Source organism: Carassius carassius, chromosome 43, assembly GCF_963082965.1.
Source record: "Carassius carassius chromosome 43, fCarCar2.1, whole genome shotgun sequence".
In the NCBI taxonomy this organism is placed as follows: Eukaryota; Metazoa; Chordata; class Actinopteri; order Cypriniformes; family Cyprinidae; genus Carassius; species Carassius carassius.
Window position 1 is genome coordinate 16,397,942 of NC_081797.1, and position 15,923 is coordinate 16,413,864.

At 37.8% G+C, this 15,923-nt stretch overlaps 2 protein-coding genes across 16 annotated transcripts in view; one reads left to right on the top strand and one right to left on the bottom strand.

Annotated features, from left to right (window-relative positions):
• Positions 1-1,219: 1,219 nt before the first annotated feature.
• LOC132124940 (long-chain fatty acid transport protein 2-like) lies at positions 1,220-10,140 on the top strand. Its single transcript, XM_059536106.1, has 10 exons — positions 1,220-1,885; positions 4,894-5,103; positions 5,263-5,421; positions 5,547-5,671; positions 6,897-7,091; positions 7,172-7,262; positions 7,494-7,692; positions 7,763-7,860; positions 9,328-9,458; positions 9,570-10,140. The coding sequence occupies exons 1-10, from the start codon at positions 1,411-1,413 to the stop codon at positions 9,744-9,746; spliced, it is 1,860 nt and encodes a 619-aa protein (XP_059392089.1). The 5' UTR covers positions 1,220-1,410; the 3' UTR covers positions 9,747-10,140.
• Positions 10,141-11,529: 1,389 nt separating this feature from the next.
• The window catches only part of LOC132124979 (tight junction protein ZO-1-like), a 158,304-nt gene continuing 153,910 nt past the window's right edge, over positions 11,530-15,923 (bottom strand). For all 15 annotated transcript variants that reach the window (XM_059536163.1, XM_059536170.1, XM_059536159.1 and 12 more), the window contains one exon: positions 11,530-12,309. In XM_059536163.1, coding sequence (XP_059392146.1) covers positions 12,215-12,309 — 95 coding nt within the window. In that variant the 3' untranslated portion in view covers positions 11,530-12,214. The remainder of the gene's footprint in view (positions 12,310-15,923) is intronic.

A 15,923-nucleotide genomic window follows, 5' to 3' on the forward strand; every position in this document is an offset into this window, starting at 1 on the left:
CTTGCAATCTCCGCACAAAATATTCGATATAGCGCCCATGTATCTGGGTTTAACGTTAAAACATCGTAACATGCTTGAACTGTTTTATATCTTTAGATTTTATTTTAGACAATTCGTGATGATTTGAGAAGGCTAAACTGATTAAACATATGCTATGTAAACTCTCTCTGCTGTGCTGGCCTCTTTAAAAACAAAACTTATAAGCCTGTTTAACGATCAAAAACTGCTCCAAACATACAAAACTGAAGTATTTTAATAACTGAAACAGTAGTATAAGCTGTTTTGGGAGAATTGGGAAAAAAGACGGGCTGAACATCCTCAAGTGAGTTGCGGGGCAAACCGAAAGCACTCTTCTCTTCTCCACTGCTCCGACTTCTCGTTTGTACCCTATGTGTTTTTACCTATGTAAAAACTAAAATAAGTTGTAAAACTTAAAGTTATTATTATAATTTTTTTATTGTGTTTGGCATGGTGGGCCGCATGTGATTTCATGACGTACCGCGGGTTGAGATCCACTGGTTTAGAGCTACAGGATTTGTGGAGTAGCAGGACCCCCAAATAGATTGACAAAAGTCATAACAAGAAAAACTTCGTTTGTGATGGTCGTTTATTTATTTATTTTTTTTAGATATTAAGATGCAATGTTTTCAGTTTATTGATGACCTGACTTTGTCCTCACAGCAGAATTCCGGCAATTTACTGGTAATGTTACAACTTCTCATACCGGTAAATTGGCGGAACGAATTTACCGGTATTTTTGAAAAGATCCTGTTCACACATGATCTCTTTACGGCAATTTACCGGTAATTTTCCGGGAAAGTCTGTATGTGTGAAAGGGCTTAATGTCCGGAAAATAAGGTACCCACCCCTATCCGGAATCCTGAATCCCTGACAATTTTCAAGCGACAGTTGAAAACACATCTCTTTTTAAACTATTTGATTTCATCATAAATAAAAAAATTAAAAAAATATATTTTTCTTTATTTATTCCTTCTCTTTCTATCTTGTAATTATTTGAACGATGCATAAAACTTGGAATTACATTTATATATAGAGAGAGAGAGAGAGAGAGAGAATGTCTGTAACAACAAATTCGGCATCATTTCCGTTAAAAAATTTTAATTACCAACAACTGAACCACAAACCACAGTTAATTATCTGAATTTATTGAGAGACCTGGTTTCTCGTGTTAAAAACGTGTGGAAACAAGGCACTGATTTAAAGAAGGATCTGGCAACCCGATGAGACTCGGGGGTGGATCAGAATGATATAATCTCTCTCTGGAGCCCCGAAAGGGCTGAACTTGCATTTCGAAAATGTGGCCCATTAATTTTAAGACTGTGGAAGAGGTGTCAGACTATGGCATGTAGTTAATCTCCAAACCCCAGTGTTTTCCACTCTCTAGTAAACATGTATGTGTGGATCTCTCTCCTCGCGGGCTTGGCTCTTCTCCCCGCGCTGCTGAAAACTTTCTTCCCATACTTTTTCCAGGACTGCGTGTATATGTACAGGGCTCTTGGATGCGGGATCCGATTAAATATATACAAAAGGAAAACTCCATTCTACAGTATTGTGGACTGCTTTTTGGAGGCGGTGAAGAAACACCCGCGAAAAGCGTTTATTCATTTCGAGGGGAAGACTCACTCTTATGAGGAGGTGGATAAGGAGAGTAACAGAGTAGCGAACGCGCTGCGCTCGGAGGCTGGGCTCAGAGAAGGGGACACGGTCGCGCTGTTCCTGGGGAACGAGCCCCGCTTCGTGTGGACCTGGCTCGGCCTGGCGAAGCTCGGCTGTCCCGCAGCACTCCTCAACTTCAATATCAGATCCAAATCACTCCTCCACTGCTTCTCCTGCTGCGGCGCGAACGTGCTCATAGCAGCTGCTGGTGAGGTCTATGCACTGTCACTAGATACATGGATCAAGGGGCTACTACAGCATCGGAATGACATGCTGTGAGGCCTTTGCACTTTTTCCAACTATTTCCTAAATGCGTGCATGCTTTTGAGAAATACTTGGCTTTCTTAAACATATAAGACAGAAATTATGACACTTAAAAATATTAAAACTATTAAACATATAGTCACAATACAAAAAGGTCGTTTATACACACACACACACACACATATATATATATATATATATATATATATATATATATATAAGTTTGATATTTCGTAAGTTAACTGGCATCTTTTTGCTACAAGATATAGTTCCTGCGCGCAGTGATATTATGACCAGGTGTTTTGCGTAATTGTTGCTTTTCGCGCCACTGGAACGTTGAATTAACCAATCAGAAGGCAGAACCGAAACATTCTAGGGGTTTTTCCTGCCCCCTACGTTGCTTTCTTAAATATATTAAACAGAAATTTTGACTTTTAAAAAGATTAGAACTATCAAATGAGGACAAACGTGGATGATGTCCTGTTGTTGCAAATATAGTCATAACTAAAGGGCATTAGGTAAAGTGTGCTAAATACTGACCATAGTCATTACATCTAGCAGGGTTTCAGCTATATTATTTTATTATATAAAAAGTTACTATATAAAAAAATATTAAGGGTAAAAATAGAACAATGTAATAATAAAAAAGCATGTTTTTGGGTAAATTAACTGACATCCTTCCACTAAACTTTTAGGTAGGTTTTCCTCTTCACAAAAATCACTAAATTAATCAGTTGTAATATGGAAAACTGGTATCCTTTAGCCTATTCCTCTTATTTGCACGTGGGCACTGCTTCCAGTTCTTTTAGCAGAACAAAAACTGTCTGTTAAGTTGATTGACGTTGCAAGCTGGTGTTCATAATCTTTTAAATGTAATAATGTTTAATAATACCTTCGTAATACATTTAATATAACCACAAAAAGATAGGGATATAACGATATCAAAATCTCACGATATGATGATATCTCAATATGAAGTCCACAGTACGATAGCCTATTAATTGCGATTGTTTAAAAAAAAAAAAAAAATTAAAAGTCCATTTGACAGATATACTGTGCCAAAGCATAATGGCTCGAAACAACTCTAAAGACCTTTTATGTAAGAATAAGACGTTTAAATGTTGAAAACTAAACTTTTTGAATGCAGAAGACCAATTGTTTCATATTGTCATGTGACCACGATAATATCGAGGTTATCACGATGTTGATAATACCTTTACATCCCTACAACAAGAGATATAAAGCCTAAATTGTTTACCATTTACTGCATTTTGTTATTCCTCTACTTATTTACCTATAAATCTAACATTTTCTCAAGAAAAAGCTTATTTCGAGTTGAAAACATTATCCGGTGGATAATATATAAAAAAAGAGCACATCAATGAAGCTGTGCTTGAGCCCCACTTATGGGTTTAAGGGGAACATAAGACAAAAGTTTGAGAAGCACTGGCCTAGAGCAGGGGTTTTCAAACTGTGGGTCGCGACCCACTCGTGGGTCACGGAATGGAACAAGGTGGGTCGCACAAAGTCACTTGGCTGCAGCTAATTTTGCGTTTCAATGACACACAGACACTAACACAGTTCAGTCTAGGGCTGCACGAATGTGACGAGTGGGGCGGGGCCTAGTGCCATGGGAACAGAGCTAGGCCGGTGGAGTGATTGGGAAATGAGCAACACTCACCGGTCTCAAGAACCACGGAGGAGATCGGAAAGATACAAAAGAGGAGCGATGACAGTGAAGGACGAGAGAGGACCAGGCCTGGGTTTTATTTTGTGTTTGTTTTTTATTTGTGCACGGCAGTCATCCGAGAGGGGCTGTCGCGCTGTTTTGTGTTTATTTGGTTATTAAAACTTTGTTTGATTGTCCGCCGGTTCCCACCTCTTTCCACGAAGGAGTCATCGAGGCGGTGGGCTGGAGTGAGTTCGCCCCCCCCCCCCCCCCCCCAACTCACTCCAGCCCACCACATCGAGCACCCTCGGCGGCAGACTCCTTCGCCCTGCTCGATGGCACTGCGGATTCACCCCAGCGGCGAAGGATCTTCGGCAGCGCGCCCCTCCTTCCTCCCTGGCTTCGGCACCAGTGTAAAACATTAAAATCTTCACAATCACAGGAAGAAGGAGGCGGGAACTGGGAACCCACTCATCACAACGATATAGCCCACCAACATTAATAATGAACTGCAATATCCTTAGTGTGATTTTCAAATTGCAATTAAGTCCGTGTGCGTTGCGTGTTTTGAAGGTCTCAGAGCAATGTCATTAAAAGGTTCAATCGGTCTTTTTTTACCTATTTCACAATTATTTTAATCTCCAAACTGTTTTAGATAGTTCTGCTTTGCTTCTTATGCTTTTCTAAAAAAGTGTTGGATTGTGCTCCGTTCTCGCCGACACACACGGAAGGATCATGAATGCAACAAAACACAGCAGCGCAGATCACACTTCACTGGAGTGAGCCTGCTTCACGTTTTTATGGACACTACATATTTTAACGCCAGTAAACAAAAATTAAAACTTGTAAATTTGTAGTGAAATTTTCAGTTGTACTCTAAAATAAAATGGTTATTTTTCTTAAATACTTAATTTCTGTCATAAAAATTTTAAGTAAGATTAGGTTTAAAGTAATTTCACTCGTTGTTTTTTTTTTTTTTTTAATATTTTGGTGGGTCGTGAAATATATTACACTTGTCTAGGTGGGTCGTGGAATGGAAAAGTTTGGGAACCACTGGCCTAGAGGACTCAAGCACATGCCGTGCATGTAAAAACCAGCCTGTTTCTTTGGGAACCGATATCTGGAAGACTTCTACACGATATCACAAAAACTGCTTTTGTTAATGTTTAATACAATGTTGTTGTTTTTTTTATAATTGAAAATCAACTATTTAACCCTCTGAAGTATTGTAATCATACATGTCATTAACTGTAGAGTTCTGCAGTGACGTGTTTCTCTCGCAGAGCTTCGTGATGCTGTTGAGGAGATATTGCCGACACTGAAAGAGAAGGGAATAACTGTATACCTCCTTTCGGACGAGTGCACTACAGACGGCATTCAGTGTATCGGTCAAGCCATCGCCAAAGCTTCAGATACGCCTCTGTCCCCGTCTCTCAGGTCCAACATCCATATCAGGACTACAGCTCTGTATATCTACACTTCTGGCACTACAGGTATCTGACAAGCCCACATGTAGTGGTTCATGTTCTATTTATAGTTCTATTCCATTCAATAACATATCACAAGAAGCCGATACTGCTGAAAAAAACTAAATATATATGACTATATATAATAAGAATCCCTAAATAACATTGGTGCTTTGGTCCATGGAGGTCTTCCTAAAGCAGCGTATGTGACCCATGAGAGGGTCTGGGCTTCGTCGTTCATCCAGGGTGTGTGTGGAGTGACGTCTGAAGACATATTCTACATCAATCTGCCTCTGTATCACAGCGCTGGATTCCTCATCGGACTCGTCGGGTCCATTGAAAGAGGTTTGACGGATTATATAACACGCTGATTTTAGATCTAGAAGATTTAGATTATTCTTGTGGTTTTTGTATATATATATATATTTATATATATAGAGTGCTGCTTCCATCTTGCGTGTTTTCTTCAGGTAACACTGTGGTTCTGCGGAGGAAGTTTTCCGCCTCTCAGTTCTGGGACGACTGCAGAAAGTACAACATAACTGTGATGCAGTACATTGGTGAAACCCTGCGCTACCTCTGCAATACGACGAAGGTAAACGCACATATGGTTTAGAAGTATGGAGATACAACTGTAACCCATTGCGAAATCTGCATGAAGAAATATGATATTTTAGATGGCATGGACGAAAATGTTACGAAAATGTTACGAAAATTTGCCCAATAATGGCAAATGTGAATGCACCTTAAGACTGGCTGAGAAGGTAATCCCAGAATGAATTGCACGAGAAAACATAACATTTAAAGTTGACCGCTTCATTCAGAATTTGTGTAAACTCTTGTTAGAATATCAAGTTGTTAGCTTAGCAACATGCAAAACATTTCAATTTCCAGTCATTGAAGATGGCGGATCATGGAAAATTAGAAGAAAATTGACTATAAATCTTGATTAAAAACAGTGATATTTACTAAACTGCAGCTCACGTGGATTCCTATTAAAATGACTGGATTTCGCCAGTGAATTTTGCAGAATAAATGGTGAATGTGACAGTGCCTGTTAGCTTAGCAACATGCTAACATGAAACCAAAGACTATAGACAATACAAAGACGGTTCACTCCTATTACTTATGAATGGGAAAAACTGCAAAGCACAATATGGTGGAATATGCCCCGCTTTTTAAATGAAAGATCCAATCGCTGATCGTCACTGCAACGCCATTAGAAGCTCTGGTTCCCATTGTAACCTGAAACGTGCATTGGCTGGTCTAGCCTGAAAAACATGCTTTTTAATTGCTATTTGAGCATAAAGAACAACATTCATGGGGCAGTTCACTTCAGATTTTGTTGCCGATTTGAAATATGTACTTTATTTGTGAGTTCAACAAGCAGTTTTCCAGATTTCAGGATTTCCCCATTCATTTAGATTGGATTTGGATGCCAAAAATAGCTTCCTGGAGGTGTTATAAACATGGCCAGTGAGTGAACAGACTTTCCTTGAAAGGGACTTTGATAAAACTCAATTGGAATCAAGCATAGATGGAGTTTCCTACATTTAGCAGACACTTTTTGTGACTTGGTTTGCATTAAAAGTTCATAGTGCACTTTATCAGTTCACGCATTCCTTGGGAATCAAAGCCATAGCCTTGTCTTGGTAACATCGTGTTCTACTATTTGAGAACTTCCAGTGTGGAGGTTATGACCCTTAGCGTGTTCCCTTATAAGGCAGCTCACTAGGTGTCTCAAATATGTCTGGAAATTCTTTGGGACAGTGCAAAGACAAAAACACAAACTGGGATGTTCTTTCCACTTCATGTTGCAGAAAGACAATGACAGAGACCACAAAGTGAGAATTGCCATTGGAAACGGTGTACGAGCAGATGTCTGGAAAGAATTCCTGAACCGTTTCGGATGCATTCATGTCCGAGAGCTTTATGCCGCCACCGAGGGAAATGTCGGCTTCATCAATTACACTGATAAAGTCGGAGTGGTCGGCCGTATCAATATTCTCAGCAAGGTTAGTGACAATACGCATTTCTTAGCATTGAGAAAAGCATCTTTGTGCAAAGTTAGCTTGATTGCTGTTGTACTCCACAGGTGTTTTTCCCCTTTTCCATCATTAAGTTTGACATTGAGAAAGAAGAGCCCGTGAGGAACGCCGAGGGTCTGTGTATCCCAGTTGGAAAAGGTAAATCAGATGCTAGCTTTGTGGATTTTATGATATAATTCATTTTATTGTTATGCAACGTCTGTAAAGATAGTATGAGGTGTTTGTTTAGGTCAGTATTTGAGGTTTTAAGACCCAACTCCCACTGACCTTTTGAGCAGAACATAAGTCATAAAAGGTTCATGTTTAACATGTGAACATCTCATATGTGCAGCTTTAGCCCTGCAGTTGTTGATATTAAATACTTTGTAGATGAGGTGGGCCTTCTGGTCGGGAAAATCACAAAACACACCCCTTTTGTCGGTTACGCCGGGAACAAGCAGCAGACCCAGAAGAAGAGACTCAGTGATGTGTTTGTGAAAGGAGACCTGTACTTCAACAGCGGAGATCTGCTGAGGATCGACTACCACAACTTTGTCTACTTTCATGATCGAGTTGGAGACACGTTCAGGTAGCGGAGCTGAAGCATTATTTGCACATTGTAAAGTCTCAAGCATCGCATTAACATTGTTTTTTTGCAGGTGGAAAGGAGAGAATGTGGCTACAACTGAGGTGGCAGATATTCTCATGATGGTGGACTGCATCGAGGAGGCCAATGTGTATGGAGTCAAAGTTGAAGGTAGAGTGGATGGATTTCATGATATTTAATTAATTCCATTGATGGTTCTTGATGGTCTACAGCAGGGATAGGCAACTCCGGTCCTGGAGGGCCACTATCCTGCAGAGTTTAGCTCCAGCCCTCATAAAAACTCACCTGCCTGAATCTATCAAGTAATCCCGAAAACACTGATTGCCTTGTTCAGGTGTGTTTAATTAGGGTTGGAGCTAAACTCTGCAGGGCAGTGGCCCTCCAGGTCCGGAGTTGCCTATCCCTGGTCTACAGTGATCAATGTAGTTTTATTCATGGATCATTCTTTTCATGGGCCTTTTTTTGCATTCATTTTCTTGATTTCCTTGGGAATTGAACTCATGACCTTGGTGTTGCTACAGTAGTGCCATGATCTACTGTTTGAGCAACAGGAAGACTGTAGTGTCAAAAGTGTAAATTAAAAAAGAAACGATACCAGCATTTTGAGCAGATTATTAAACCCCTCTGATTGGCTATTGTGTGCACGCACTCAACAGAGATGTCTGTGACCGTCTACAATGATTATCGCTTCACGTTTTTACAAAACGCTTCCACAGATACACACAGGAGCATTCAAAAGCCGCATCTATCAGTGGATTTGTGGATTATAGCCAATCAGAGGTGTCTGAGAAGCTGCTCAAAATGCTAGCAGGAAATGCTGGTAGCGCCACATTTTTTACATTTCAGTACTAACGTTGGTACTTTTGACAACACTAATTTGAATCTTTTTAGCAATTGGAATATGACTCACTGATTCAAATCTGTTCTTGACAAGCGAGCCACAAAATAATTTTAAAATTGAACAAAATCAATCAGTGTGTAGGGCTTGTGAGATTAAAATCAGGTCAGTTACCTGTAAATATGGATGTTTTAAAAATAAAATAGAGCAACCAAGTTTTTCTATAATAAAGGGTAATTTAATAAATGTGAAGAAAAAAAAATTACAACAGCCAAATAATTTTTATTTTAATGCAACTTGTTTCTGACCAGTTAATGGAATCATTAAAGATTGTTAACCTAAAAATTCTGTCATTGTTTACTCAGCCTCAGGTTTTTGAAAACCTGTGCAAGTTGCTGAAAACAAAAGATATTTTGAAGAATGTTGGTAGACAAAATGCTTTTGGTTCCCATTGACTTCCATTGTAAAAAAAAAAAGAAAAGAAAAAAAAATACAATACTATGGAGGTCAATAGAGATCAACATCTATTTGGTTACCAAAATTCTTCAAAATAACATCTTTTTTGTTTAACAAAGAAATTCATGCAGGTCTGAATCAAGGGTGAGTAAACAAAGACAATTTACATTTTTGGGGTATCTGTCCCTTTAAGAAAGCAGAAAAATCCACTGAAATACTACATACATATACATATATATATATATATATATATATATATATATATATATATATTCAAAGTATATTTTTAATTGGATTTTCATGGTAAAATCTTTTATCTTCAGGGCATGAAGGAAGGATAGGAATGGCAGCTGTAAAACTGAAAGAGGGCAGAGAGTTAGACTGCATCAACACTTGCAGTGTTTTGGCGAACTATCTTCCAGTGTACGCCAGACCTCGATTCATCCGAATTCAGGTTTGATGCCTTACCTCTATATATATATATATATTCCCATGAATCCTGCTTGTAGACGCTGTCCTCTTCAGTCTCTCTCGGACACTCATCAACAACCAATTTGTCTTTCAGAATTCCTTGGAAGTCACAGGAACGTTCAAGATGAAGAAAGTGAAGCTGGTGGAGGAGGGCTTCAACCCGACCTTAATACGAGATCCTCTCTACTTCCTGGACCTGACGCAAAAGAAATACATTCCACTCTCTCAGGAAATTCACAAGTCGATCATGTCGCAGGACATTAAACTGTAAATATTCATAGAATAAGCTAACGGTACAACTTTGAAATCTACTAACCAGTAGTTACCCACTAGTCTCAGGGAAAGCAAGTGGTTACAGTGAAGGATTTTAACCTTTCGAGCAGTACACTCAACTGTTTTACAATAGTACTTGCATAAACGTGTGCCTTCATAATGTTCATTTATAATCATCTCAACTTGCAGTTAAATAGACTCTAATAAGATTTTGGTACACTAAATTGACTTAATTTAATAGTATATAATACAACTTTAACTCGTAAAGCAGCGGTTCTCAACTGGCTTATGGTTAGAGATAAAGGTGAAATATAAATAACAAACGCTTAATAATGTAATAAAAGGATTCCCATACAGCATATTTCGTGAAATTCAAAGGCCATGTCCATTCAAACACTATAGTATTTTGACTCAAATAAAATTTCACCACTTGTCACAAACCAGTTGGGAGTCAGTGCTTTATGGGTTTGAGACACAATGCATTTTAAGAGATCTTCTCTGGTTTTCTCAATGCTCGTGTTAGCCAGTCAGGAGACTCTAATCAGCTGCAGTGCATTTTAAGTAGGTGAAAGGGCAAAATTCATGACTTCCCTTCCCTCAACCTCTGAGCTCAACAATAAACAGTTCCACAAACCCAAATGAACCAGTTTCATTCTGTACACAATACTGGGGTCATTGACATCCTTTCCATTTCACAATTGTCAAGATTATCCAACACCGCACTGGTGAAGCAGTAAAAACCATTGTTTTTTTTTCTTTGTTTTTTTTTTTTTTACTTTAAAAATTAATTTATTAATACAGTTGTATACCTAGAAATGTGCTGCAAAGAAAAGAAACTGAACCTGGGATGAAGCTGCGTCGTCATATCAAAACAAAGTCATATTAATGTGCCTTAATAAACTGTCTATTAGTACAAAAATACATTTCAGGGCACACAATACAGCATCCAATATCACAAATAAAGTCGTGGTCCAACCACCAACACAGACCCTTCTGAAGTACAGAGTCCTTAAATTATTTAAACCGAGCACTTTTCTAGTTTGTAAATAATAAAAATGTTTCTGTAACTGTTAAAAATGCCAGTACGTAGTGTTTTATATATATATATATATATGCTGTTGGTATAAAAGATAACGTCCTTTTTTCGTTGCATTATGAATTTTTTTTTATTCGTTTCAGTTCTCTTTTCCGTACTGCTAAGGTAAATTCCAAGGCTATAGAAACATAACCAATGTTATAGTTTTCTTTTTTTTTCTTTTTTTTTTAGAAATTTTTTTACGTTTAGTTACGGTTTTATACAAAATAACAAAGATGTACAAAAGGTAATTTACAGCGAACCAAGGCCATATGCTAGCACAATATATACAGCTGTAATTGAAACATATCCTAGTGTTCTTGTATATTCTTTGACTTCAAATGCATAGCAGTGAGAAAGCAGACCTGTTGATCAGACTTCATTATTTGTGTGCTAAATATCCCGCTTCATTACGGTGGGAGGGTTTCCTGTCCTTCCCTCTGTAACAGAAATTCCACGTTTGCTAGTCTTTCGGGTCAAAGGTACAAAAAAAAAATGCAGATAAGGCATCACTGCTTGCAGTGTATGATGGGTAGGTTTGTGTACTCAACTTAGTAGCAGGCGTTTGGACCTGAGTCATAGCACATGCATAGATCTCTAGACAGCAGGAGTTTGGGAAAACCACAGTCAATGTTTATCTACGGTAAAACATCGCTAGAAAAGATCGCTTCAAAACGAGAGAGGAAAAAGAGCCCATTTTTCTTTCTTTTCTTTTTTTTTAGTCAGAGAGGGAAGTCCATGAGCAGATGAGTGCAACAGTCACATTCCTTCAATGAGCAGTTCTTTCCTGCAACAAGTCTCAATTGTTCTTCATTCTCTACAAACCGACATGCTTTCCAGATCCGTGAAAATCCATAACAGCGTTCCACGAAAAACACATGACCTCGCAAACAAAAAAGCTCTACATACATGGACTTTTCTGTTTGGGAACACATTGGTAAGATTCATTTGTTTAACGTAAAACTACTTAATTTTTCCATCTATTTTTTTTTTCCGGTTCCGTTCAAGACTTGGGATCAAAAATGGGATCACTTTTTCTGACTGTCTGTGGCACAGGTCATGCATTCCATTAGCAGTTCGATTTCAGTAATTTACTTATTCAGTAATTTTTTGCAAGTCTTCAAGCACCAAAAGGTAAAGAAAAAAGCTAAACCGATCTCAAAAAAAAAAGAAAAGAGGAAACCAAAGGGAATGGGAAAAGGAGCGCTCTGTAGCACTGTGCCATCAGTGCTGTTCTCAAGGAGATTTTTTGGGAACGACACTTCAGCCCATCAAAGAAAAGATGGAAGAATGAATACTTCATAAAGTGGTGCAAATCCCTCCACTGGAGTAGAAGAACTGGAGAGGGGTCCATGCGCTGACGTTCAGTAACAGACCAGCTGTTGCTCTCTTCAGAAGTGGTCGATCAGCACGGACACACAGTTGGCGCCCACCAGGTAATTGGGGTCTCCTGGTAAACACTTGTTTTGCCAGCATTTGGGGTCAGCTGTGAACATATCAACAGGAGGAACATCATGAGGAATATGCTGTCAGAAAACATCAATCTAAAAATTCTGATTTTTCTATTCACACTGGGGCTGCGTGATTTGTGGAAAGAAATTATTCTGATAAATTATGATCAAAAAGAAAAAATGCATTAGATTTGCTGTGCTCTTTTATAAGACTGCTCAATTTAGCCCAAAAATGTATTGTATAAAATCTATAATAATATAGGTTCCATTCACTGCATTAGTTACTCCGCCCCAAAATGAAAATGTTGTCATTAATCACTTACCCCCATGTCGTTCCAAACCTGTAAAAGCTTTGTTCGTCTTCAGAAGGCAATTTAAGATATTTTGAATGAAAACTGGGAAGCTTGTGACTGTCCCATAGACTGCCAAATAAATAACAGTGTCGCAGTCCAGAAAAGTCTGAAAAGCATCATCAGAATAGTCCATCTGCCATCAGTGGTTCAACCGTTACGTTATGAAACAATTTGTCTCCTCTGTGTCTCTCCACATCAGCGTTGCAACATTTTGGAGAATAATGGGCTGAATATTGTGTCAGTCTCGACACAAGGATGCGCGGTTTTCTTTCAAATCAAAGCGTAAATATAAGTAGGAAATGTATCCTTGTGGCGCTGCTGACTCTAGAGTATACGCTGCCTGCATTCAGCTCATATTCTCCAAAATGGTGCTATGCTGAAGTGGAGAGACGCAGGAGACGTCGACTTGTTGAAAAAAGTTTTTATTTTTTTTTATACGCATACAAAAAGTATTCTCGTCGCTTCATAACGTAAGGTTGAATCACTGATGGCAGATGGACTATTCTGATGATGCATTTCAAACCTCTTCTGGACTTTAACACTGTTATTTACTTGTCAGTCAATGGGACAGTCACAAGCCTCCTGGTTTTTATCCAAAATATCTTAAATTGTGTTCCAAAGACGAACGAAGCTTTTACGGGTTTGGAACGACATGGGGTTAAGTGATTAATAACAACATTTTAATTTTAGGGTGGAGTATCCCTTTTATTACAATCAAATCGGTTAAAGTAAAACGCCACCGTTTTTCCAAATTCAACTATGTTTTTCCCTCAACTTAGATGAGTTTATACGTACCTCTTCCATCTCAGTGCGTGCCATTTTCCTTTAATATTTAATTGACCTGATCCAACATGAACTAACAATGAAGAGTTATATTTTTATAAACTAACTTCAACAAAAAATAAATTACTTTAGCAAAGCATTATTGTTAATGCATTAACTAATGTGACCTTATTGTAAATTGTTACCAAAGTATAATTAGATTAAAATAATACTTATAATAAAATATATAATATTTAATATTAAAATAACTATAATAATCAATATTATTGCTAAATAGACATTAAACGAAATGAGAAACAAAACTTTTATATTCTCTGTAAAATAAAAATAATAATAATAATTTGTCTTGCTCACAGGTAAAAGAACACTGTGCCATGCTCCATTCTGAAACATGTTGCACCTATGTTTTTATGTAATTAAAATCACAGTATTTGGATTAATCATGCAGCCCTAGTTCACACTGCAGCTAAATTCAGTTGTCACTCATTTTTGGCTGCTTAATACTGTTCTGTATATTCACTGTTCGCTTAAGTAGGGTAGAGACAAATTAATTTGCTCCTGGAAAGACTTTCATCAAAAATAGCAATCAGGTTAATTTATTATTTACAACCACATGTCATTTAGAACCACAAGATGCCACATTATCACTAGTGGTCGACCGATTTTGTTTTACTGACAGCCGATGCCAATATCTTGGAAAAGAGGGGGGCAGATAGCCGATATAAAGCTGATATTATTTTTTGTTTACAATTTTAACAATGGATTAAAAAATAAATGTGTAAAATAGACATACTTATACTTTAGATGACAAAGTATTTTTCACAAATAAATACATATTAAATTAAAATATAATTAAAAAGGAAGTAAACACTGTAACCAAATAGGGGACTCGGTATACTGGGAAGTTTGTGTGCACTGGGAATCATGTTTTACAAATAAAACTAGGGATGTCCCGATCAGGTTTTTTTGTCCTCGAGTCCAAGTCCGAGTCATTTGATTTTGAGTATCTGCCGATACCGAGTCCCGATCCGATACTTCTATAATACATAAAAAAAGAATAAAGAAGAGCGAAAAAACAGATCCAGGATCTTCAATAAATTACATTTTGAAATATATTCAAATATAAAACAGCTATTTTAAATAGGCTAGTAAAAATATTTCAAAATCTTACTGTTTTGCTGTACTTTGGATCAAATAAATGCAGGCTTGGTGAATAGAAGGGACTTCTTAAAAAAAAAAAAAACCTTAACAAGCTTACTGTTCAAAAACTTCTGACTGGTAGTATAGGCAACTTTATTTTTAATTTAATTGGCTTAGAAATCTATAAATGCTGGACAATAACAAATAATAATGATTTGTTTATATACTACAAACACTGTTTATCACATAATAATGCAGAATAGTTTCTATACTGTAATAAATACTATGTCAATCAGCACTGCATTGTTCATACTTTATTTATCACCTGCTGGAGATGACTTGAAGAACAACTTATTGTCGTGATCGTATATTAATGTCTTCGTGTTTGCATAAGTTTCTGTTTTCCCTGTGAGCACCACAGCATAGCTGGACGCTTTTGTCCATATTAGGAATATCCTGATATCAGCGCGAGAGCGTGCTCCGGCTTCAAGTATGAATGAAACACACACTGCATGAGAGTTTAGCGCTCTGTGATGTTCATCTCGCTGTATCCTGAGTCCGAATGAAATATCAGGTCATGCGCAAACTATCATGTCTCTTTGAGTTTGAATCTATATTTATTCACACCAGCTCTTGAAAACAAAGTGATGTCATGCCGCACGCGTTGCTGTTTCTGTGTAGAGTCAAAAGGGTCTAACTCTGTGCCACCGCATAACAAAAGATGTGTTAAAAATGAATGAGAATATATATATATATATCCGAGTCCTGATCGGGAGGTAACGTCCGATTTCGATCGAGTCTGAAACCACGCGATCGGGCCCGATTTCCGATCACGTGATCGGATCTGGACATCCCTAAATAAAACCAAGGTAACATTCACTTTACATACAGCACACAGAGAAAATAACATGACTATGACAGTGGGCAAATGCATAAAGTGCAGCATAATTTGAAATCACGAGTTTAAAATCACGTCACAAGATCTCACAGCTGGATTCGACTAAGTTTGCAAGATTTGTGAAATTAAATTTTCATTAGTCATTCAAAGAGTTTACTAATAATATCAAATCAATCATTATAATACTTTCTGTATACATTAATTTCTTTGTTTAACTGTTCTATCTGATTATTAGACAGACTTCTATCCGTGTAAGACAGAACTGTTAATGACGACAGTGAACGAGAGGGAGAATGTGAGAACTGTGTGCGCTCAGATGCTGCCGCTCTCAGCGCCATCAAAATAAAAGTCCTGCCTCCAACACATCGGCCAAGCAGAAAAACTTATCAGCAGATGCTGATATCTGCTAAATGACAAATATCGGCTTTGCCGATATATTGGTCAACCCATAATTATCACCTAATTTAAGGGATTC

What these genes read in the sequence shown, in the direction of transcription:
- LOC132124940 (XM_059536106.1), top strand. Translation starts at nt 1,411, where the DNA reads ATGTATGTGTGGATCTCTCTCCTCGCGGGCTTGGCTCTTCTCCCCGCG. An exon ending in CGTCGGGTCCATTGAAAGAG is followed by an intron (nt 5,422 to 5,546) that starts GTTTGACGGATT and finishes TGTTTTCTTCAG; the next exon opens with GTAACACTGTGGTTCTGCGG. An exon ending in ACCTCTGCAATACGACGAAG is followed by an intron (nt 5,672 to 6,896) that starts GTAAACGCACAT and finishes TTCATGTTGCAG; the next exon opens with AAAGACAATGACAGAGACCA.